This window comes from Ursus maritimus, unplaced genomic scaffold, assembly GCF_017311325.1.
Source record: "Ursus maritimus isolate PB19 unplaced genomic scaffold, ASM1731132v1 scaffold_12, whole genome shotgun sequence".
Taxonomy (NCBI): Eukaryota; Metazoa; Chordata; class Mammalia; order Carnivora; family Ursidae; genus Ursus; species Ursus maritimus.
Genome location: NW_024423564.1, coordinates 13,591,695 through 13,616,108, shown reverse-complemented (window position 1 = coordinate 13,616,108; position 24,414 = coordinate 13,591,695). Strand labels below are relative to the sequence as shown.

The 24,414-nt window shown below is 51.7% G+C and overlaps 1 protein-coding gene across 1 annotated transcript in view; it reads left to right on the top strand.

Annotated features, from left to right (window-relative positions):
* The window catches only part of UBL4B (ubiquitin like 4B), a 29,543-nt gene extending 18,492 nt beyond the window's left edge, over nt 1-11,051 (top strand). Inside the window, exon 2 of the mRNA XM_040626724.1 lies at nt 10,925-11,051. Coding sequence (XP_040482658.1) covers nt 10,925-11,051 — 127 coding nt within the window. The remainder of the gene's footprint in view (nt 1-10,924) is intronic.
* Nucleotides 11,052-24,414: the final 13,363 nt, after the last annotated feature.

Sequence of the window (24,414 nt, the reverse complement as noted above, 5' to 3'; positions counted from 1 at the left end):
CCAACTGCCTTCTTGGGATCCCAGAGAACGGAGCTTAGCATTTTGGAGCTAGGAAGAACCATCTGCCATATTTTTAGATGAGGCGGTTGGGGCCCAGAGAGGCTAAGGACCTGCCCCAAACCACACAGCAGTAAGGGAAGCCCATACCTCCCAGGCCAGTGTTTTGGCCAGGACCTCAAATCGTAGATCTGAAACACTCAACCCCATGCTCGGGCCAGGGGAAGACCTTCTCGGAGCAACAAACATGAAGTTTAAAATTCCTGACATCAGAGGACCAGCTGTGTGCTCTTGCAGGTTTAGGGGGTGAGGGAAAGCTGGATCTGCTGGCCCGGAGCAGTTCCCAAGGGGCCAGCCTCAGTGAGCTGTAAGATGACCTGGGAGTGCTCTGGGCTCAGGTGAGGAGTTCCTTGGGGTCTGGGGGAAGTGCTTCCGGGGCTGGGGAAGCAAGGCCCTGTTGGCAGCTCTGTTCTTGGGGTTTGACCTGGAGTGGACACTTATTTCCCCAACTCCAGGCAGCTGAGAGTGAAGGAATGTTAGGATCCTGGACAGAATAATCCTGGCTGGCCCAGCAGCCTTGGGCTGACCTCAGGGACAAGCACAGCCTGATGACCATTATGATGGCAGCGGGGGCACCTTTCCCTGGGGGCTTGTGGGGCAGGTCTCACCACTCTGCAGTTGCCCCGGGATCAGCCTCGAAGTGGACCATCTTCCCAGCCAGGCCCCTGGGAGCCGCTGGCTCTGTGACAGCCACTTGATGAAAATATCTCTGCTCAGTGCTGAGAACTTGGTCTCGGTAATTGACTTGTATAATGTCCAAAGACTGTGCATATAACCAGCCCAAAGTGATGCATCATCTTTAGCAAAAAGATTTATCATGGAATCTGTAGCAGCTTCCCATTTGTCTGGAACAGAAATAGGAACGACTCTCTTTGCCAGGAGTCATCTTTTGTCTTCAAAGCAAATTCCTCCATGGTTGGAGGCTTCTTGGGCCCAGGCTGAGGCCTGTGGCCAACTTCCTGGCCCAGGTCCCGGGGTCCTGGTGTCTCCATCCCAAGAATCTCAGCCACAGGCATCAGGGAGCGAGAGAGAAAGTGGAACACTGGGTTTAGGAGCCCTGAGTTCTGGAACTGACTCTACCTTCAACTGGCTTGGTACCTGGGCAAGTCACTTAACATCCTCAGGCTTTTTACTTCCCCATCTGCCAAACGGAAGCTGTGATTCCTGCTTCAACTATCTCCCAGCACAAACGGAAGAGGAATCATCCATCCCTACCTTGCAGAGAGGCTACACGGAATTGCGGTTCAGAGCCCGGGCTTTGAGGTCAGCTGGATCTGGGTCAAATCCCAGCTCTGCGGCTTGGTTATGTCACACCGGGCAAGTTTCTCACCCTCTTGAAGCTTTGGTTTTATAAAATGGAGATGCTAAGAGTATCTTCTTTGTGGTGGTGGGATCAGGAAGAAAATGAAAAGATGCACAGGAGCCCTTAGAACGGGGCTGGTGCTGGTACGCCCTCCAGTCCCAGCCCGTGCTCCTGCTGCAAAGCCAGCCTCCTGGGGAAAGCAGGGCGCGGGAGGGGGGACCCTCGCCGTTCGGGGATAGCCCCCCCGCTGCATGTCATATCATCTAGCTGAACTGCTCACAACGCTAGATGAGGAAACAGGTGCAGAGGTTAAGAACTTACAAAAGGTCACCCCCAACTAGTCAGTGGCAAAGGTGAGCTTTATGACCATTTCCCCCTGACTCCAGGAGCTATTTTTTTTTTCTGTTTTTTCTCCCACACCATGCTGGCTTCTGTTATAGTGGGAGAGCGTGAAGATGGTCAAGTAAGAGTAAGTTCCAAGCAGAAGCAGTGGAACCAGACAGGCTTGAGTTTATCTTCCGTCTTTGTAACCTATTAGCTGTGTGGCCATGGCCCAGTCACTTACCCTCTCTGTCTCACTACGGTAGGTTCTTAGTGTGGTAAGCGGTATTCCACAGCAAGAGTTCCTATTATTGCTGCTGAAAGCAGGGTGTGCTGTGTGCTGGGGGACAACACTGTGGGACTGTGGCCAGCAATGGTGCTGGCAAAATCTCCCCAGTGGACAGCCTGTCTGCAGGAGGCGACCGGGCAAGCCAGCAGGGAGGTGTGCCATTGCAACGGGGCTTTGAAGGACAGAGAGGCTTCCGATGAGTGGAGCCACATGAGGGGAACTTCTAGGCAGAAGGGTTGGTGCCCAGGACGGTGCTAGCTGGTGGGAAGGCTCAGGAGAATCTTGGGGTGAGAGAGCCCGAAGCCGGGAACCCACGGGGAAGGACCCCCACTCGCGCGCCCACCATGCAGAGCCAACTGCCTTCTACGGTCACTTTCTGTGTGCCAGGCGCTGTGTCCTCCTTATGTCTAGTTTCCCCAACTGTTCTTCGAAGTAGGGGTCATTATCCCCACCACGGAGGCCCAGAGAGTTTGCCTAAGCCCCCAAAGGCGCACAGGTGAGCCACAGGGCCGGCACGCCGAAACAGGTCTCTGGGCAGAGCCCGCTCTGTCTGCACCGCGGGCTGAACACCACCGGCACTGAATGAGTATGAGCTTTGCTTGCACTCAGCGCCCCTGCTGCGAGCCGGGAGAGGGGGTCCTGGCGGGGCCTGGTCTCTGGACTCCAGCAGCTGGTGCTCCTGGTGAAGTAAACACACCCAGCGTGGGTGCTCGGCCGGGTGGGAAGCCCAGAGGAGGCGTTTGTACCCGGGGCCGCACGGCCTCCTCCTCAGAGCGGCCGCTTTTAGCCTTGGAGGTCGGGGACGGGTGGGTACGCTCCGTCCACTCTGAGGCTCTCAGTCCGTGAGGTGGGCGGGGCAGGTGGGTGCTCTGTCCTCAGCTCTGTGGAGACCGGGAATGAAGAATCAGGGAGAGCGCGCCAGCCTGAGGCCCCTCGGCTGCTACCAGCCTCCCCCGCGGTGGGTTTGAACCTCGGTGGGGCCCACTGGACATCTGTCCCAAGACCACGTGGTGACAGAGCCCACGGCTGATGTCTGCTCTCACTGTCTGTCTCCTTCAGGAATATTTCAGTATTTGTCTTCTCTGAATCTGTTTCCTCCTGGACCCCCCACTGCTGCCTGGTGAGCCCATGTGACTGAATCATGTGAATTGGCCCTGTGGGCGCCAGTGTCTTCTCCCAAGATCTGGCCAGCGTTTCCTCCTCGGCCCACCGCAGGCCCACTGTCCCCCACCCTGCGCACTCAGCTCCTGTCCCACCTCCCAGCATCCCGTGAGAACGCTCCTCCCATCCACCTGCCAGGCTATGTCCTCCTCCCCACCTCCTCCTGGAAGCCTTCCCTAACTTCTGCGGCCTGACCTGCTTCCAGACCTGAGAACGTCCCCAAACACAGCTGTCTGTTAACAGGATTCTCTTCTGTTTGCTTACCCATAAGTACCTAAGCTTGGGAGCTCTGCAGGGGCAAGGAGCGGTCTTTCCCCAACAACTCTTCACCTCGTCCCCAGCACCGAGCAAGGAAGGGTGTAGGACATGGTGATGTCTGAGGGATTCAACTGGACGGGGACAGATCTGGGACATGCCCCTCAAAAAAAGATTTCCGTAGATTACTGTGGATGACATCCGGCTTTGCTCGACACTACAGGAATTTTCATGATTTATTAGCCACTCTCTCTACATTTATCAGCCATGGTGCTGGGGCCGAGCCTTGGCACAGACTAAGTGAGCTCTGTTTTCACCCCTCTTGGAAGAACTATCCCAGCCAGGTGGGATAAGCTGGGAGCAAAGATACCTCAAGTCCCACTAACCAGAGTCACACTTCTATCTCTGTGGCCCGCTGCAGCCCCCGGCCCAGAGCTGAGCCCCAGTTAGGTGGCAAGGAGCCTGTTACTCACCCTACTCTTCCCCTGGTTTAGCAGCTGACTCCCTGTGTGACCTTGGACAAGTCACTTCACTTTTCTGGGCCTGGTTTTCTTCCTCTGACAACAAGGGTGGTGGCCTAGAGGATCGTTAAGGTGACTTCCAGCTCTGAACCTTTGCTTCTCGGACAAAGGCAAGGATGTCTATTGCTTCTCAAATAAAAATGTTTCTTCCCCGACAGCCTGCCTGGGGAGATCAATAATTCTGTCAGAGCATCCTTGCAGGAAGGCTAGAGCTCTGCAAGTCTCCCCCAAGACCGGCCACTTTATCTTTATTCCTCGTTCATCCCCTTTCTCCCTCTCCTCGGTCCTCCCTCCAGCCCCTCTTCGCCACCCCACCCCCAGTCCAGGATGCGGCAACCTGCCATGAATGAAGAGTGGCTGGTCACGTGGCCTGGTAACCATGGTGACGGATCCCCGCAGCCGGTAGGCATCAAAGTCACATGAGAACCCCGGAAAACTGGCTGAGATATTTATAGAAGCAGGCTGGTGCTTTTATGGAAATGGGTCTATATTTGACTCTGGTGCTGCAAGCTGCGTGCTGGCCCTGGTGCGAGGCGGGTTGTGCACCTGATTCTCCCTCCCCACGCCTGTGGGGCAAACAGCCCCCTCCTTTCCTAGGTCTCCGGGCACATTCCCCTCCTCACCCCACTCCTAGAGGCCGCCGCTCCTGCTACAGCTGACTCCCCCACCCCCTTCCCGTGTCCTTGGGACAGTGCTTCTTCCCCGGCTGAGAGTTTGAGGCCCCAGGATGCGGGCATGTGGGCGATTTGGGGTATCTTCCTTCATTGTCCCTCTCCCCTCCCCCCAAACAAGAGGAGTGTCCTGGCTGCTCTCAGTAAATATTAGAAGAATTTTGAGGTAGTCCGTCAAACGGAGGCAGTACCTTTGCAAGCACCCGACTTCACAGCTTCAGCCGCCCAGCCCTCCATGGGTGTTAGAGCCATGTTCCAGAAAAGCCAAGTTCATGCTAACAGGAACTATTCCTTATTGCCCACTCACTGGACGTATGTTATCTCATTTAATCCTCGCACGCCCTATACTATGCATACTGCTGTTATCCCCGTCTTACGGGTGAGGACGAGGAGCTGCGCGAGTCAGGATGAGAACCTGGATCTGATCCCACAGACGGTGTTCTTCCCACCGTGCCCTGCTGCAAAGAGCAGCTGCGTGTCCCCTGAGCCCAGGGGACAGGAGGGGAGGCGGGGGTTCAGGAGAGAGCGGTGGAAAGGGACAGTCTAGAGGAGCAAGCAGAAATGCATTTTTGTTATTTTAATGAACAAGAAATACTTGCCCATGGTCAAAGAAAAATTAAAATGAACTAAGTCCAATACCAAGTTTCCCTTCCAAGGTCCTCCAACCTCCAAGGCCCCTCCATAGAGGAAGAAACTGTGGCCACCTTCAGGTATCCCCTTCCTAGAGATCTCATATGCGTATAGAAGCAGATATGGGTAGACCAGATATACATGGTACTGACATAAGGTCTAAAATTCAAAAGGTGTGTGATGAAAAGTGAATCTTTTCTTCCTCGCTTGCTGGTAGCCATGCAGTTCCTCACCCTAGAGGCGAGCACGATTATCAGTTTCTTATGTACCATTCCAGAAATATTTTCTGCCTCTCCAAGGACGGGCAGCATACACAAATCGTCCCACCCTCTCCGCACTATTCTGCATCTTTTTTCATTTAATAATGCGTTTTTGAGACATTTCCCAATCGGAACGTGTAGAGCAGATTTGTTCATTTTAATGGCTGCAAAGAATTTCAATGTGTGGAGGTACCATAAATTATTTAAACATTTCCTTGTTGATAGACATCTAAATTGTTTCCTTTTTTTTCTTTTTTTTTACAAACACTGCTGCAAGGAGTATTTTTAAACCAATGTCTTTAAACAAACACATGTGCAGAACGAGTATGTGCCTTCATAATTTTGGTAGATGTGGTTTAATTGGCAATGGGTATGTGCCTTTGTAATTTTGATAAATATGGTCTCATTATCCTCCTCAGAGATCGTACAATTTAAATCATCTCCAATTAGCAACTTGTTTGTTACCAACCTTTTTACAAAATTTTATTGGCCGACATAATAGGTAAAAAATCATGTCTCATTATTTTTCAATTTGCCATTTCTCCTATTATGAATGAGATGGAACATCTTTTTATGCATGTAAGAGCCACTTGTATTTAATTTTCCACAAACTTTCTATTTATGTCCTTTTCTCTCTCTCTTTTTTTTTTATTTAATTTTTTAGGAACTCTATATATTAAAGAGATACCTCTCCCTCCTTTTTTTTTTTTTTAAGATTTTATTTATTTATGTGACAGAGAGACAGCCAGCGAGAGAGGGAACACAAGCAGGGGGAGTGGGAGAGGAAGAAGCAGGCTCCTAGCGGAGGAGCCCGATGTGGGACTAGATCCCAGAACGCCGGGATCATGCCCTGAGCCGAAGGCAGACGTTTAACGACTGCGCCACCCAGGCGCCTCTCTCTCTCCTTTTAAGCAGTCATTTAATAGATATTTCTAAACACCTACTATAGGGCAGGACTGTCCTAAGTGCTGGGGATACAGTGCTGGTCTAGTTGGGGAGCAGATAAGCAAATGGACAGAAAAGTGAGTCAAATGTCAGACGGTGATAAGTGATTTGGGGAACAATGAAGCAGGAGGAGGTAAAAGGGGGCCAGTGATTATATCATATTTAGAAAGGTCTTCCCCACCCAATATCAGAATAAGTTCTCCATGTTTTCTTTTGGTATTTCTATGATTTGGTTAAAAAAATTAGACTTTTCTGGGCCTCCTGGGAGGCTCGGTCATTAAGCAACTGCCTTTGGCTCAGGACGTGATCCCAGGGGCCTGGGATCAAGCCCCGCACGGGGCTCCCTGCTCTGCTGGGAGCCTGCTTCTCCCTCTCCCACTCCCCTGGCTTGTGTTCCCTCTCTTGCTGGCTGTCTCTCTCTCTCTCTCTCTGTCAAATAAATAAATAAAATCTTTAAAAAAAAAATAGACTTTTCAAAGGACAAACTTCTGACTTTGATGATCCTCTCCACTGTATGTTTACTTTCCTATTTCATTAATTTCTGCATTGTCTTTATCATTTTCTTCCTTCTGTTCCCTTTGAGTCTATTTTCCTAAGTTCTTGATATGGTTGCTTGATTTATTGATTTGCAATCTCCTTTTCTAATACATCTACTTAAGGCTATAAATATCCCTCAAAGTACTGTGTTGGATGCATTCCTATGGCTTTTCAAAATTTTACATTTATTAAACCTGATTCCTGTACAATTTGGTGTAAGGAGTAAGGAAAGCATTCAAATTTACTTCTTTTCTGGTGACCAAATCAATACCATTTATTAAAAATCCATCTTTCCCCAGGGCATCTAGGTGGCTCAGTTGGTTAAGCATCTGGTCCTTGGTTTTGGCTCAGGTCATGATCTCAGAGTCATGATCTCAGGACCCTGAGATTGAGTCTAGTGTCAGGCTCCAGGCTTAGCGGGGAGTCTGCTTGAGATTCTCTCTCCCTCTGTGCTTTCTCTCAAATAAATAAAATCTTAGGGGCGCCTGGGTGGCTCAGTCATTAAGCATCTGCCTTCGGCTCAGGGTGTGATCCCAGCATTCTGGGATCGAGCCCCGCATCAGGCTCCTCCACTGGGAGCCTACTTCTCCCTCTCCCACTCCCCCTGCTTGTGTTCCCTCTCTCACTGCCTGTCTCTCTCTCTGTCAAATAAATAAATAAATAAAATCTTCAAAAAAATAAAATAAAATCTTAAAAAAAATCCATCTTTCCTCGCTTCACTTGAAAAAATATAATCTTTATCATAATCTAAATGACCAAGTCTGAGTTTATTTTTGGACTCTGTGTTCTCATGTATGTCTCATACTAGGACCACATGAATTTCAACTCGTAGCTTTACAATATGCTTTCTCACCTAAGGGGTTAATGGCCTACACCACAAAAATCCCTTCTCATAATTCCCCTGNNNNTTCCTGCTGGTTTCTTTTTACACATGAACCTTCAAATTAGTTCATCTAGCTAAAAACAGAAAAAAAAATCCTTTGTAATTTTCATTGAGGTCATTTTAAAGCTACAGATTAATTTAGAGAGAATTATCATGTTTATTATGTTTTGTCTTCCTTTCTCTTCTTCTGTCCAAACGTGTTGTTTGTTTGTTTGGATCGCTCAGTCACATTTGGGAGCTTTCTTCATGCAGATTTTCTATTTATCTTTTAAAGTTTATTTCTAAGTATTTTTCTTTTTTTGGTGTTGCTATTGTAATGGAAGCATTTCTAGTATCTTCTTACTTATTGTTGTATATCTGAAGGTTATAGATATCTCACATGATAATTTTGCATCCAATCGTATTACTGAACTATACTGTTTAAGTTTCTCAGTTGCAAATTATTTTTTTAAATGAAACTTCCGGCCTTTAAGGGGATAATGCACATTGTATTTTAAAACTCAGGGTAGGGGCGCCTGGGTGGCGCAGTCCTTAAGCGTCTGCCTTCGGCTCAGGGTGTGATCCCGGCGTTCCGGGATTGAGTCCCACATCGGGCTCCTCCGCTGGGAGCCTGCTTCTTCCTCTCCCACTCCCCTGCTGTGTTCCCTCTCTCGCTGGCTGTCTGTCACATAAAAAAAAAAAAATCTCAGGGTAAATGGCTTTTTAATGATTCAATGAGTTAGTAAGTGGAAGATGATGCTTACAGCAGTGTTTTATGAGCTACTGCTAATAGCAACAGCGATACTACTGCCTTGATTTATCTCTTTAATCTTCACAAGGACCTTGTGAGACAAGAGAACCGAATATTATTTCCATTTTCCAGATAAAGAATATGAAAGCCAAAGATATCAAGTGATCGTGAAAGATCGCTTGGCCAGGCTGGTTCAGAACCTGGATTTATCTGACTGGGGACATCACACTGCCTCGGAGAAAGAGAACAAGGCGAGTCCTTGTGTAAAGCGAAGAGAACTGCAGAATCTCTCATCCCAAAGGTCTGTTTTGATCTGTACTCTGGATGTTCACGCAGGGCTGTGTTTAGTCCGGGCACCCCACCCTGCTTGATAAGGACTCTGTGGGGTCCGATTCTCCCGGGCAGTGTTGCGGTTCCAGTAAAGCAGAAGATTGGAGTGGCCTTGGGGTTGGGGCCTGGCCTGCATTTGTGGGGTGCTTCCTGTTTCTGCAGAGGGCTGTCCATTCCTCTCCTCCATCCCGTGCTTGACGGTCTCACATCGACAGAGATGAGGACCCAAATGGTTCAGTGGCTTGCCTGAGTCCCAGTGGAGGAAGGTGAGGTATGCGGGGGTCAAGAAAGAATTGGGAGGCCTCTCCCTGGTTTTCTGGGGCCTCTGATCTCTCTCTGCCTCTCTCTTTCCTCACATTCCTCCCCACTTCTGCCCCACGTCCCCCAACCTGCTCACCACTGGGGTTCTCTCAGACCCCGAAGTGAGGCTTCTTCTTTATAGACTGAGGAGGGCATGAAGAGACTCTCTAGAAGTTGCTGGGAGGTAGAACCTGGGAATGGAAATGGGGGGTCTCCTCTCAAGGGGCAGGGATAATTCGGAAGGGCTCTGGTTTGCCACCTCCCATTTAGGTCTGGCTAGGAAGTCATACCCATAATGTCACTGCCATGCTTTAAAACTTTCAATGGCTCCCTATTACCTTTCAACCGAAGTAGAGGTTTCCAGCCTAACACATCAGGCTTCCCCATTACAGAATCCAACTCACCTTCTGGCTTTATCTCTCATTTGTTCCCTAAGCCACAGCCTCTAAAAGGCTCGGCTGGATCCAGACCTAGGTCTGTGGGGTTGAGGACATGGTGGGACCCTTCACAAGCTCGTCCCTGCTTTCTCTCTGTTTCTCTAAAGTGGTCCTCAAGCTCCAGCGAGGAAGCTAGATGGACTTGTGGCATCCATGCCATCATCGGAAAATGACCATTCTGTTCGTATAGCTCAAGCTGAATTTAGCTGCTTTAGCGGCCATTTCCCACTGCAGCGTCCTACTTACAGCCTGAAATATGCGAAAACTCCAGTTATGTTTCACATAAACTGATGGAACCAAGAATGATGAATTTGGAGAAACAGGAAACAAACATAAAAGGGAATGAACTTATTCCTGTTGTTGCTACAAAGATTCTTACTTGAATTATTATATATATATACATACATATATATATATACATGCATATACATACATAGGTGCTACTTGCACGTGAGAGAATCCTGTTACTTCTTCCAGGAAACCTGATGCTCAGAGCAGAAGCTGAGCTAAACACAAACCCCTAGGTGCTAACAAAGTCCTTCGGGAAAGTTCGCTTTCTCTTGTACGTGGATGAAGCCCATCATTGTCTTCTCACTACTGGGGCCGATTTGGGGCTTTTGTTAGGCCCTGGCCAATACAGAGGAAAGTTGTTTATTTTATTTATTTATTTATTTATTTATTTATTTATTTATTTGACAGAGAGAGACAGCCAGCGAGAGAGGGAACACAGGCAGGGGGAGCGGGAGAGGAAGAAGGAGGCTCCCAGCGGAGGAGCCTGATGTGGGGCTCCATCCCAGAACACCCCAGAACGCGGGGATCACACCCTGAGCTGAAGGCAGACACTTAACAACTGAGCCACCCAGGCGCCCCGGAAAGTTGTTTAGCTTCTTAATACCTTCCGTGTTGTCTTTGGTGTAAGCCCTGCCTGGGAATTCAGCCGTGAGCTGACTGAGCTTAGCACAGAGCCTGATGCAGAGGCGCTCTGCCCAGATAAGATTTCCATGGATTTGCAAAGAGACCCACAGCAGCAGGTGGGCTGGGAGCAGTAGGAAGGGCTGCTACCAGCCCTGCGAGCCCCTCTCCCCCACAAGTTGCACCAGATGGGCCAGGCGAGGGGGCGGCCGCCTGCTGTCACCTGCTGTGTGCTGACTCTGCCAGGGATGTCCCTGCTCCGCTCAGGTCCCCACTGCTCCCTCCTTTACACAGGGCTCAAGTTTGGACGGGTGACCTTCCGGACTGCTGGGATGGCTGGTGGGGCTTCTTCTCTGGGCTCAGGTCTGTTCCATCTACACAGGGCCCCGGGACCGAGGGCTCTGGCTGGAAGCACCTCCTTCCAAGCTTGTGACCCAGCTCTTCACTATGTCGTTGTCACTGTCACCATCGTCATTGTCATCATGATCACAGCAGCTGTGGACCCGTAGAGTCCTCACTCTGGGCCTGCTGCTGGTATAAATGTGTTCCTTTTAATGCTCAACACCCTGTGAGGAGGGAGCTGTTCTTTCTTTCTTTCTTTCTTTCTTTCTTTCTTTCTTTCTTTCTTTCAAGATTTTATTTATTAGAGAGAGTGAGCATGAGCAGGCGGAGGGGCAAGGGAGGGAGAGGGAGAAGCAGATTCCCTGCTGAGCAGGGAGCCCTATGCGGGGCTGGATTCCAAGACCCTGAGATCATGACCTGAGCCGAAGGCAGACGCCTGACCAATGTCAATCCACTCAGGAGCCCGGGAGAGTGGTATTCTTATCCCCCTTTTGCAGGTGGGGACATTAGGTCCCAAGAGGTCCCACACTAGGGACAGGGGGGTGAGAGCGTGAGCTCTGGCGCCGGTCTGCAGGGTCCGAGTTTCCCACACGCTCCCTGTGCTACTGCCCCGCACTGCTCCCGCATCCCTGCCGCTGAGAGCCGAGACTCACTTTCTTGCCCATTTTCTAACTCAAGATGGCAAATGTGTGTCATTTCTTCTGCAGACTCCAACTGACTGGTGAGCTGATGAAGCTCGCAGGGTCTCATTGGAAAAACAAAGTACAATTGTTTAGGGATGGCAGCCCCAGGCAAGGGAAAGGAAGTAAGGAAGAAGTGCCCTGAGTGGGGGTAGCCCGGGGGAAGGTCAGAGCTCCTGTTCTAAGTCCCAGTTTCCATTTCCCCCAGGGAGTTAACACTGGCACTTCCCTCTTCATTCGGGGAAATTCCACAGACCCACAAGGATTGGCTTTATCCTCAGAAGCCGTAATGGGATAATCATCCTCAAGGAACCGCAACAGGCGTAGCATTTATTCTAAGGACACGCTTACACAGTACCAGTGACAGTTGGGACTTTCGCATCAGCTATGTTCTATGTTTTGAACACTACCTGGGTGAGGCTTGCTCCTCCCCTTTGCTGATCTAACTCAGTGACTCTGGGAGGACGGGATTCCTGGCATGGCTATGGAAAAAGGCCCCTTTACTGCTTCTAAGTTAGGGGTGAGAGAGGTCTCCAAGGTGTGAAAGTAGCATGTGGTCACTGACCTTCTTGCTGCTTCCATCCTGATTCAACAACCACATGGCTGTTCTGGTTAGTGCTGTGGAACAAAGCACCCTAAAACGTAGTGGCTTCAGGCAATAATTACTTGTCTCTATCTCATGGTTTCTGCGGGCCAGGCATTGGGAAGGACTCCGCCAGGCAGTTTGTCTCTGCTCCGTGCACTGTCCGCTTGGGGGCTTGAGCGGGTGGGAGGAGCTGCTTCCGAGATGACGCACTCATGTGGCTGTTGGGGGTGGGGGGGCTGCCGTAGGTCAGGGGCTCAGCCCACGCTGGGGGCCGGGGGCCTCTTCTCCATGCGGGCCTCTCCATGGGCTCCACAGAACAGTAGTCAGGTTCTAAGAGCAAGCATCCTGAGAAAGAATGGAAGCTACCGTTTTCTTATGGCCTGGGTCCAGAAATATACACAACTTCCCTCCCTTGTTCAGGCATCACAGATCCCAGATTCAAAGAGAGGAGACACAGGCATCACTTCTTGAAGAGAGCACGGTCAAAGAATGTTGGGGCCATTTTAAGAAACATCCACACTGGTAAAACTGATAATTGTGTAACTCAGAACAAAGGAGAGATCATAGCTTAGCATCTGTGTGTTTAAGATACTCAGAAACACAAACAGTTTAAGTGAATTGCAATTTGGGCCGTTTCCCTGTGTCCTGGAAAAAGCCATGGCCAACACTTCCTCCTACATCTTACTACTTAATGGTTCTGGGCATAGCATTTCTTGGATTCATGTAGAGAGAAATAAAAATTAAGAGCATTACTTCAGTGTCTTTCTTTAAAAGGAAGACAGACTTGGGTAGAAGAGGAAGAGCTGGGGAGGGGAGCTTAACCAGTAAATGTGTCTTCTCTTCCAAGCAGGACCAATATTGAGAAGAATGGATTAGGTCATTGTGTTGGACCCGCCATATATGATAGGGCTGCCCAGCCTGTAAGCTTTGACTGAGCACCTATTACGTGTAAGTCCTGTGTTGGGTGGGGTGGGATGGGGAGGGATGCAAGGCATGGAGAGATGAAGAGGAAGAGTTCCCTGCCCCATAGGCAGGCACACTCTAATCTGAGAGGAAAGGCATAGACATGTGAAGGGGGACCTCCATTATAAGGACCTAAATATCAAGATTGAGAGCAAGGACTTTGGAGTTGGGATGGACTTCACTGTATGACTTGGACACCAAGCCTGAGTTCCTCTATGAGTAAGCGGGGATATTAATAGTCTTACCTCATAATATACTATACTTTAAATATCTTTCTATAGGCCTGGCAAGGAAGAATCAGTTCTCTAAATGTTCAGAGGGGAGATGGCCGCTGAGAGCTGGAGGGTTCAGGAAGACTTCCTGGTGGAAGCTTTCCTTCCCCTCTCCATGTCAGGGCCTTCAATCAGGGGTACCTTCTGGGCTTCGTCTTCTTTCACTTCACTGCAAATGTTGACACTGTGGACTGCCTTTTCCTTCTGGAAATGCTTTCTTCTGTGATAGACATTGTCCTCTCACCTCTTGACTCTTCCTCTCTGTCTTCTCTCCTGACCTCTCTTGCTCCTCCTGCCCTGCCCCCAAATTCTGTCCTCTTGACTGTCTTCTACGTACTTCCTCTGGAGGGCCATCCTTCCCCTCCACTTCAGGACCCCCTTTCGGCTCATGATTTCCAAGTCTATGTCTCCAGCCCTCTCTCCTGGACTTTACACCCATATTTCTAACCACACTTTATCTATTCTTTCGGCAAATCCCTACAGATTGTCCACCCTGTGGCAAAGAATGGACATGATCTCTGCCTTCATGGAGCTTACCCAGGGAGACCATCACTCAGCAGCCAGGGAGACCATCACTCAGCAGCCAGTCACACTATCAGGCATCCAATTATAATCATGCAACGGGCTAGAAGGGGAAGGCATGTCTGCCTGGGAGGTTGATCGAATTCTTCTCCATGGTCAGGAGAGGTGTGAAGAATTAGGGTTTGAGGTGAACTGGGTGGTGAGCAGGGAGTGAGGGAAGAGGAGAAGGGGACTGAGAGGCTCTCTGGCAGAGAGGGGACATGGCTGAAGTCCAAGTCAGGAAGGAGTGGGCACATAGGAGAGCCAAGAGAAGGTTGGAGCAGGCAGTGGGCTGTAGGGAAGGCCATGGGGGAGGGTGTGAAACAAGGCTAGGGCTGAGAGAGGGCAAGGAAGGACATGTTGAAGATGTGGGCCAAACTCTACAAGCTTGAGAAGGGTGTGATCATATCTGGACCTCTAAAAGATTGTGCTGTTGCTGTGTGGAGAAAGGGAGCGAGACTGGAGTTAGAATCAGGAGGTGATGGTGAGGGTCCAAGTGAGTGATTATTCTGGTCTGGACTCGGGTCATGGCAGCAGACTGAAAGAGAAGTGGCCAGATTCTAGAGGTGCTTAGAAGACGAAATCTCTAGGATTTAGTGGCAGATTTCACAACAGAGTGAGAAAGAGGAGGTCTCACTGGCTCAGCTGACTGGCTCAGCTATTCATGGAGCCTGGAAGGACTGGAGGAGGAGCAAGAAGTGAGCTATGGAATGTTTACAGGGTAGAACTTTGAATGTTGAATGTATTTATTGCACATCTGTGTTGGGGTGATTCCAAGGGAGTCAAGTGGAAAGGTGGAATAGGAGGTTGAGTATATGGAGCTCAGAGGATGTCTGGAATGGAGATGTAAATGTGGGAGTCAGTGGTCTGGGAGACGGTCTAGGAGAGGGGTACAGAGGGTTAAAAGGCTAGGGCTCTGGGAGGTCCAGCATTTAAAGGTCAGCTGGGGAAACTGAGGGGTGGCCAGAAGGGTAGGAGGAAAACCAGGGTATGTGGAGCCCTGGAAAGAGAGTGCTAGAAGGAAGGAGAGGACAGCCAAGACAAGTATCACAGAGAGGTCAGGGAGATGAGGACTTGGAGACTGTTTCATGGATTTAGTGACATAGCTGTCCCTTGTGACCTTAGTGAGAGAAAGCCATCTAGGCAGCATCATGGACAGAGGTGAGTTGAGGAGTGAATGGGGAGTGAGGGAATGGAAGCAGGGTATGTGGAAGAAAATGAGAAGGTAGGGATGGGAGCTTTAGTGACTTTGTAAAAGGAAAATAGCCGCTAAGAAGGATCCAGTAGAACGGGAAAGGTTGAGAGGATGACAAGATGGGAGAGAAGGAATAACCCACAGTAACTGAGGTTCTTAAGAAGGATGGGTCTAGGGGACCCAGTGGACGGGTGGGGGCTGATCTCAGGGAGCAGGAGAGACTCTCTCCTGCTGTATCAGGAAGGAGGAAGGGAGGGCAGATGGGGGCAGGTCTGCATTCATCAATGGAAAACCAAGGGGGCTTCTGGCTGAAGTAAGGCAGGGACCTTGCAGTGGGGTGGGGGAACAGCAGGGTGGGTGTTTAGGAGAGTGGAGAAGGCTGGAGAGGCCTTCAGCAAAGTGGAGAAGTAAGTTGACCAAAGAATCCTAGGAAGGTTTTTTGTGCCACATGGGAGCTCACTTGAGGTTGAAAAGCAGAGGGACGCCTGTGTGCTCCATAGCATTTTTCTCTAGAAAACTTGGCATAGAGAAACCAACTTTTGAGTTCATTCAAGGTTGGGGCTTTACTAGGTTGATGAGAAGGCAGGCAAAGAGGCAATAGACATCTTTGAGTTACCATCTTGATATCCCATGGACATTTTATTTCCCAAATCCATGATCTCATTACCTTCCTCCCTATTGCTCCTCAAATCTGTTCCCCTTTGAGATTCCCTATCCTGGTTAATAATAATACAATCATCTAATAATACCACTACTAACAGTCATTTATTAAGCACACATCAGATGTGATACCAGATATTTTAAAAAATCATCTCATCTCATCAACATAACAAACTTATGGGGCATGTATTATTCATTTGACAGATGTGGAAACTGAGGCTCAGAGATGTGATATCACTTGCTCAAGGATTCTAGTAAGTGGCAGTCAGGATGAAAGAAAACAGGTCTGTAAGGTCCAAAGTCCTATCCTTTCCCATCAGCACACCAGCTGCCCATGAGTTCCCTTGCCCTAAAACCACCTATCTCTGACCCCATCCTTCTTCTCCATTCCCCCCTGTTTGTTCACCTCTGGCACGTCTCCTGGGTCACTTGCTACTTCCTGCCATGCCCCTTCACCCCACTCGGTGTTGCTGGTTGGGTCCACTTGAATGTAAGCTCCATGAAGATAGGTTTCATTATCTGTCCTGTTCTCTGCTGTATTGTCAGGGCCTAGAACAGCACCAGGCAAACACTAGCTAACACTCAGTAGCTATTGAGTGAAAAGATAGATATCCATTGGGAGGTAATTCTCCATGGGAGGCTCACATTTCTGCAAGTCTTGTGGGCAGAGGCACTGATGGCTTTTTGCTCCAGACTATCTTTTCGAGTATATTTGCATAACGAACAGCTTTGGAAGATACAGTCTCCCTCAATGGAGGATGGGCTTGTTTGCTGTCTAAGATAATGTCTCCCCCTCCAGGGCAAAGGTTGGTGGGTTTGCTTGCAGCCCATTATAAAGGATTGGGATTTCTAAACTGAGAATTCCTCAGGGAGAGCGGCATCACCGGGACCCAGCCCTTCCCATGGGACTTGGAGATCAAGGGAAACTGATTTGAAAGTGAAGCTCCTGCTTCCTGTTGCACGGGGGGTAATGAAGTCGTTTGTCTCTGGCCCCAGAGTCTCATGTCTTCTGCCAGCATCCACGAGACCGTGGCAGGCTCAGTCTTTAGACTCCAAGAGTAAAATCTCAGAACCTTCAGAGTTTGTAGCAATGGTCCTATTGCCTGTCAGTGGGACAACTGAGAAATAGCCTGCACCCCTCCTGACCCCCCAAACACTCTCTCTAATGCCAAGGTCCCTGAAAGCAGAGAGAATTCATCCCAGACCCCCCATACGGCCAGCCCTCCAAGGCTGGGAAGGATGGCTCCCACCTCCCTAACTTCACCCCTCTTGCCCCACCCCTCCAACTGGGGCAGTCACCCCCCTGCACACCTTCCCCACTTTTGGTATCTTTGTCCTTGTCATGCTCTCCCCTCCACAAGGGCCAACCTTCCCCCTTTCTGTCTTTTGAAGTCCTGTCTACCCTTTGAGGCTAGGATCCCAACTTGCTTCCTCAAGGCCTGCCCAGAGCCCAGTCAGAATTTTCCTCTCCCTTCATTGTCCCCTACTTTCCCCATCTTGTAGGGTTCCCCAGTCCTTCGGCCTGGTATTGTGGCTATCTAGGTAAACCCCCTCTGCCTGTCCCAGAGGTTGGGCGGGAAGTTCGGTGATCTTCTAAACCCTGGCTGCCCGCAGCACACAGGAGAAGCTCAACAGAGAAGTACTGTATTGAAGTTGAACTGTACAGGGAATGGTTTTGCAGGATGATAGGGCGGAAGGAGGGTGGAGTGGAAAAGGAATTGCAAGTAGGGGAAGAATGAGCGAAGGCAGGGAGGCGAAGTGGCTAGGGCAGGGGAGTAAGCCCTTTGGCTAGAGCTGAGTTCTTTTTTTTTATTTTAATGTTTTTTTTTATTATATTATGTTAGTCACCGTACAGTACATCCCTGGTTTCTGATGTAAAGTTCAATGATTCATTAGTTGCGTATAACACCCAGTGCACCATGCAATACTGTCCTCCTTACTACCCATCACCGGTCTATCCCATTCCCCCACCCCCCTCACCTCTGAAGCCCTCAGTTTGTTTCTTATAGAGCTGAGTTCTTGAAGGAAGGCCAAAGAGCTGCTCCTGAAACGGTGAAGAAAGAAGGCCCAGGCCCAGGCCCAGGCCCTTGGCCATCGGGACCCCATTCCTCTCTGAGGACAGAAGCCCTGCTGATGCTACCCTACGATCTGGGTCCCCTGGGCAGGGGCCTGAAGAGGCCGCTCCCGGGTTAGCCCCTCTCCCTCTCCCTGCCCACCCCCTCCGCCTGCGTCGTCGGCCATCAGAGCCTCGCTTGCGGCCCCAGAGCCTCGCACTGACGCGGGCCCGCGCGTGAGTCAAGCCTGCGTCACGGCGCCCCGCCGCCAGGGTGGCCTTTCGGAAAGCGAGGGAACAGTGCGCGCTGCGCTGCGCTCCGCCCAGCTCCGTTCCGCTCCGCAGAGCCGGCGCGGCCAGGGCGCAGTGAGGGCGGCACTCGGCGCCGGCGACCGCAGCCGCACGCGCTCTCGCCGCCGCGGGACCTGGGTCCCCGCGCTGCTCCCCGGAGGCTCGAGCACGCCGCGGGCGGGATCTGGGCCGGGACCGGCGGCGAGGGAGGGAGCGAGGAGAGAGCAGAGTCGCGTGCGCGGACGCGCGGCTCCAGATTCCCTCCCAGCCCCGGCCGGTGCCCGCCGCCTGCCAGACTCGGGCTGCCCGCGGGAGGGGCGGTGCGCCCGCCACCCGTCGGGGACCACAGCTACTCGGCCGGAGTGCAGGGGCCGAGCCCGCGCGACGGCCCACGCCGGACAGGTGAGTCGCCGGCCGCGCCCCGCCTGGCTTTACCGGGCCAGCCACCGCAACTTCAGCTGTTCCGGCCCCGCCCCAGCGAAGAAGGCCTAAGGACGGAGGTGCGAGGCGGCGCTGCCAGGTATCCGCCCGGCCCTGCGCGGGCCCCGGGCTCCTCCCTCTGCTCCCGCCGCTGTTGCCTGGCGACGGAGCCCCGGGGCCCGAGCTCCTCCGGCGCACCGCGGGTGCCCAGCTCCGCGCTCACGGGTTGGCCCACGGGCTCTAGCTTCCGGAGCTCAGGAGGGCCCAAGAACTCCGGAGGTAATCCGGGCAGAGCTGCAGAGGCAAGCGCCCCGCGGAGGACCAGACTGGAGGCCCGGCGGGTTTGGCCGCCCGGAGCTGCGCGCCCAGGGCGCAGTTCCCGCGGGGAGGCTTCTGCGCGGCTGGAGACCCCAGCCCCAGCCGCTCGGCTTCAGGCCCGTGACCTTGACAGTAACATTGGCAGGAGAAGCAGAGCGCTCACGCCCGAGATGAATATTTAATTCCCAGTCCTGCGGCTGGACCTCGCTGAATTCGGAGCTAGCGGGGAGCCCAGCTTCCCTCGAGGGAAGCGCGTCTGGCAACCGAATGGTGGTGATGGGGGACGAGCGCGGGGTGCAGGTCTGGAGGACCGTCTCGGGAGAGGCCTCTGCCACATTTATACCTGTGCGCGTGGTGCTCTCAAGCTATGCTCACAGTAGCCTAGGGAGGACCGCTCCCCCAGGGGCGCGGCCGCTGAGGAAGGAAGCCTGGTGCTATCTTTAAAAGCCCCAACAGCGCTGTCAGGGCTTTCGGAAATCCTGAGGCTACTCACCTTACAGGACCCAGTTGCTCTCAAGGGGCCTTAAAAAAAATTTTTTTTTTTTTAAAATCCCATTCCTTTTTCCTTCTTTGGAAAACATTGAGGAATTAGGAAATGTCTAACCAGAGCTACCTTGGGGACTGAAAATTCAGCTGCGAGAGTGAGGCAGGAGGGTTGGGTTGGGGAGGCAGGGCAGTGGGGTAGAGAAGGAAGATGCTTGTGAGCGTCCTGTCCTTGTTAATAGGAACTTCCAGGAGCTAAGAAAATCCTGTAATGGCTCCAAAAATATTCACCCAAAACTTTCGTTGGAGCCTAACTGAGAGGCTGTGCTGAACATTCTGACTGATGTCTGGAGAACAAGGTCAGAGTGTGTTGGGGTTAACAGTGAGGGATTCTTGTATTTCGTGCTGTGCTTATCCCACGGTCCAGTGAGGTGGACCCATCACCCAAGCAGGAAGGGCTTGGAGGTCACACCTGACTGTCCTTGGCTCTGGCCCCTCCATGGGGACCAGCAGAGGGTTCGGCTCGTGTGCTGGCTTTTTCTCTAACGAAGCAGATGTAGCTAAGTAGGTGGTGAGTTTCAGCAAATCCTTGCAGCGTGGCCCGAGTGACTCAGTGCAGAAGGCAAACTGTGCCCACCAGCGCTGATTGGAGTGAGTTCGTTTGGCCTGAGTCACACACAGAGTTGTGTGTCAGCTGTTTGAGTTGAATGGAGCACCTTACCAGGACTTGTAAGGAGAAACACCAGAGCTCCCAGTGTTTTGGGGTCACAGAGGGGGGCAGGTCCCCAGGGTGTGTGAAGCAGAACTCAGGCTGCCTGGCTGCCGGGCTGGGGTCCTAGAGCTCTGGACCCACAGGCAAGGCGAGCAGAGCCAGGTCGGGGTGGGGGGTGGGGGGACTGGAGCAGAGGCTCTGGGGAAGGTTCTGTGATTGTGGTCAGAAATGGGCCCGTGCTCTGCCACGTGCCAGCGTGGGGTGACCTTGGGCAAGTCGCTTTACCTCTGAGCCTTGGTTTCCTCAGTTATAGAATAGGGATGCCTGTGGCGCCTTTTCCTCAGGCTTATTAGGAGCCCGGTGCTGGACCCCTGGCAGGTGCTCATCAAATGTCCATTCCCCACCCTTTTCTTTGTGGCCCAGAATCCGTGGCGGTTCTTGCTGTCCCGGCCCTTGTGCCTTGGCGTGAGAAGGGCTGTGGAGACAAATGAAAGTGTCAGGGCTTCACATGTGGTTGAGAAGGACCCACAATTCAGCTTTAAAGTGACCTCTTTCCAACCTTCCGGTCTCCCCAGGACGCCTGGAGTAAAAGCGGGGTTATGGGGGGTGGGGTAGGGGTGGCAGGCAGAGCTGTGCTGGTTCAATGGGTGCCCTCGGCTGTCTGCAGCAGCTCCGGGGCGAGACTCCTGCACAGACCTTGACTCCTTAGGATCGTGCATGACTGTGGCCTGCTGTCAAGTTGTGCCATTTGCTGGGGGGACTTCAGGGGTCCCTGCCCTTTGATCAGATCTTGCCCCCCCACCTGTCCTGTCCACCATGGAGTTGGAAGCTGCATGACAACCGTCCTGGAAAGGAGAGTGTGTCTCTTGCCTTCCCCGGGGGATCCTGGCCCCTCGCTCTCTCTTTCTGTAACGCGGTGCTGAGCTAAGGTGCGTGTGCCTCGGAAGTCAAGGCAATAAGGGGATCCCCAGTGCAGCAAGAGGCCATGCTGGCCCAGGGGACCCCAATCTACTACAGGCAATGTATGTGTGTGTGTGTGCGCGCGCGCGCAAGGTACACACACCCTGGATGGATGCCTTCCCCACTGGATCTGGGAGCAAATTTCAGAGATGAGGCGATTCTGGGGAAGCAGGCTCCTCCCTGTGCCCCTTCCCTCCCCTTGCGCTCCTTTCCTGTCTAAGTTAGCTGCGGCAGGCCAATTCATCACCAGTCCCTGTAAGGCTGCTAAGATAAGCAGCAGAATGGTTTAAAGGCAAGATGGATTTGAGCTTTCTTCCTGGAAGCAGATCTGAGTTATCGCTCGCTCCTAGGCTGGGCCGCAAGAAGTTCTCACAGCCAAACATCTGGGGCACCAGGCTGGGAACAGATTCAGTCTGTCAGCCCCCCGCAAGGTCCTTTGCCATTGTCCTCCCCCACCTCATGGCCCGGACTTCCAGAGGGCAGAAGCACAAGCCCACAGGTGGGTCTGTATTGGTGCGCTACCCCGGACAGCCGGGTCAGTGACCTGTGGGGAAAGCCCTACTTGGTGTGCTTCTAGGAGGGGTGACTGCAGTTCTGGGGTCCAGCAGCTCACGCCCTGCTTGGCACACAGTGATACTGTCCGGGGTTTTCCTGAGGCTTCTGTGTCGTGCTAAGCGCTTTAGTCACACACCGTCTCATTTAATCTTCGCTACAATCCCAGGAGATGGGTATTGCTCTCTGCAGTTGACAGACGTGGGACTTGAGGTTCAGAGAGGTGAAATAACTTGCCCAAGGTCACACAGGTCGTGAGTGGCAATCTGAACTCAATCAGATAGTGAGGATCTGAACTCAGGTCTGGCAGAATCCAAACTTAATGCTCTGAGCCACTTATGGGATCTATCTCCGTAGTTAAGTTCTTAAACTATATTTGCTGGCTGCCTAAGTATTTCTCCAAATGAGGCGGTCTAAGCCTGTGGGTCTGGTTCTTTAAGCTAGTGACCCGAGGAAGGGGGAAATGAGCCTCCGCCAACGGGAATTTGGTAGAGAACGAGCATACCTAAACTTCCAGAACGAGCATACCTAAACTTCCAGAACGAGCATACCTAAACTTCCAAGGCTTGCGGAATCTGGTCTGTGGGGCCAGGTGGGTTGGAACCCAGCAGAAGAGCCAGGCTCTATTGCGGTGTTTTATTGTCCTTGTCGGTCTTTTTCTTCCCGATCTCTACCACTCCTGACCTCATTCCTTAAAGTTTATCCAAGTCAGGGGTTGGTGCTGGAAGGGAAGGGAAGGTGAGGGAAGGGCCGAGCAGGTTGGATGTGGTCGGGAGGATTTCTGCATCTGCGGAATGAAGGACGGCCAGGCGCTGGTGGGAGCTCTGGTGTGTCAGGTTTCTCTGCTGGAGAGTGGGTGCCGGGAACTCGCAGCAGTTTCTGGGGAGGCCCCAGACCCCAGAGCAGAACTGCCAACACGCCAGGGTTATTTACAGCAGCCGCTGGCATGGGCTGCTCAGAGGGACGCTGCTTGCTTCCCAGACTCGTTCCATGGAGGGCCCACTGTCCTCACCCCTGGGGTTTGCCACTGGAGTCCACAGCTGCTCTGGGGAACCTGGCGTCTGATTCTTCCTGCCTGTTCATCTCTTCCCTCTCCGAGAACTCACCAGCCCTGGGAGAACAGGCCCGTATCGGCCTATCCTGCCTGCTACCTCCAAACCGCCGTTGATCTTGGGGAAGTTCCTGTAAGTGAGGGTAGGTCATTGGAGTGTAAGCACTATTGCTCCCCCACCCCACCCCCAGAGGACACGAAGAGTTCTCCCAGAAGCCCTTGCTGCACAGGCAGCCATTTTGTGCAGATATATTCCTTTGAAAATGCCCCCTCTCCCCCACCCCCATGAGTCATTATTTAAATTAAAACATTGTTCAACTGTGGATAAATCCAGTTATTTAAAAAAACTAGATATTCACCGTGTACAGAAAACTTACAAGTGAGAACATAAGCTTAGATGCAAGAGGGGTTGCCATACTACATTATTCTCATGTTCATGACCAGGTCTATCTTGTTGGAGAATGATTCTCGGTCAGGCGAGTCCTGGGCAGCCTGAGTCTCCAACTTGGGAATTGAGACTTAAAGTCCCATTTTCTCTGGGGCTTCTTGGGGAGTGAAGGCAGGGCAGGCGTGGGGAGGAGGAAATAATGCCCCAGGTTCTGGGCCCTGGGGTCATCTCACCCGCTGCATTTGTCCCACCGAGCTGCCTGCCGCTCGATCTTCCAAAGCTACTCATGGTTCATTTGGAGATAACAAGTTGCCTCTCGCTGTACTCCATCATCTCTAATTACTGGTTTAATTAGAATTTCCTCTGGATTCTGTGCACCACAAATTTGCCACCTATTCTTTTACTCACAAATAGAATTTGGGGGTCTACACCCCCAAATTCCTGCTGGTTGCATTTTCTCTTTAATTATAAGACTCCTGGGCTCCTGTGGTTTTAAATCCCACTCCAGGTCAGGAGCGCTGTTTCATAAAGCTACCTTTCAAGGAATGTGAACAGTCACCTGCTGGAGTGGCTCCATCAGGTGCTGCCAGTTAAGTATTCGGTGAGGATGTGGACCTCCTCTTCCCTGGGGCGGGGGGGGGGGTGTGGTGTTAAGGGAAGGACAGCAGGTGCAACCCAGCATTAGCTCCCAGAATGCCCTGATGGGTACTGTCCACGGTACTAGCACACCACTGAGATGACCTAGTAATTTGGGGACTCCTTTAGAGCAGCTGGAAGGAATCTCCTTGACCAGTTCCCCAACTTGCATTATGTCATTGGCTTTAGGAAAGGACCTGGCCAAAGGAAGAAGCTCCTAACCTCAGGGAGAAATGGTGGTAGAAGGACGCGCCTCACTGTTGACGCGCTGAATGAGATTTATTGTGCAAGGCAGTATGGCTCAGGGGAGAGTTTCCTCCCCATGGCTCAGGGGAGAGTTTCCTCCCCAGCGCCACAGATGGGGAGCATGTGGCCCAGTAATAAGGATGCCTTCATGTCTTGGAATAGCCTGGAGTGGCTTAGGGTAATACGGCCTCCTCCATTTACCCCAGCGTGCCATACCAGCGTTCTCTTTTTAGTGCGTTTGGAAAGTGCCAACGTAGCAGCAAGGAAATGGGCTACAGAGTTTGGGAAACCACAGTTTCAATCCCTGCTCTCACACTTCATGGCAGGGTAATCTCGTACCTGATAGTTCTATCCCCTTAGCCTTGGCTTCTTTGTTTATAAAATGAGAATTACACTTTCTATCCCAAGTTTTTTTGGGGCATAAATAATGTATGTAAGCACAGCAGGTCTTCAAAAATATTTGCTCCTGGGGCGCCTGGGTGGCTCAGTCAGTTGAGGGGCCG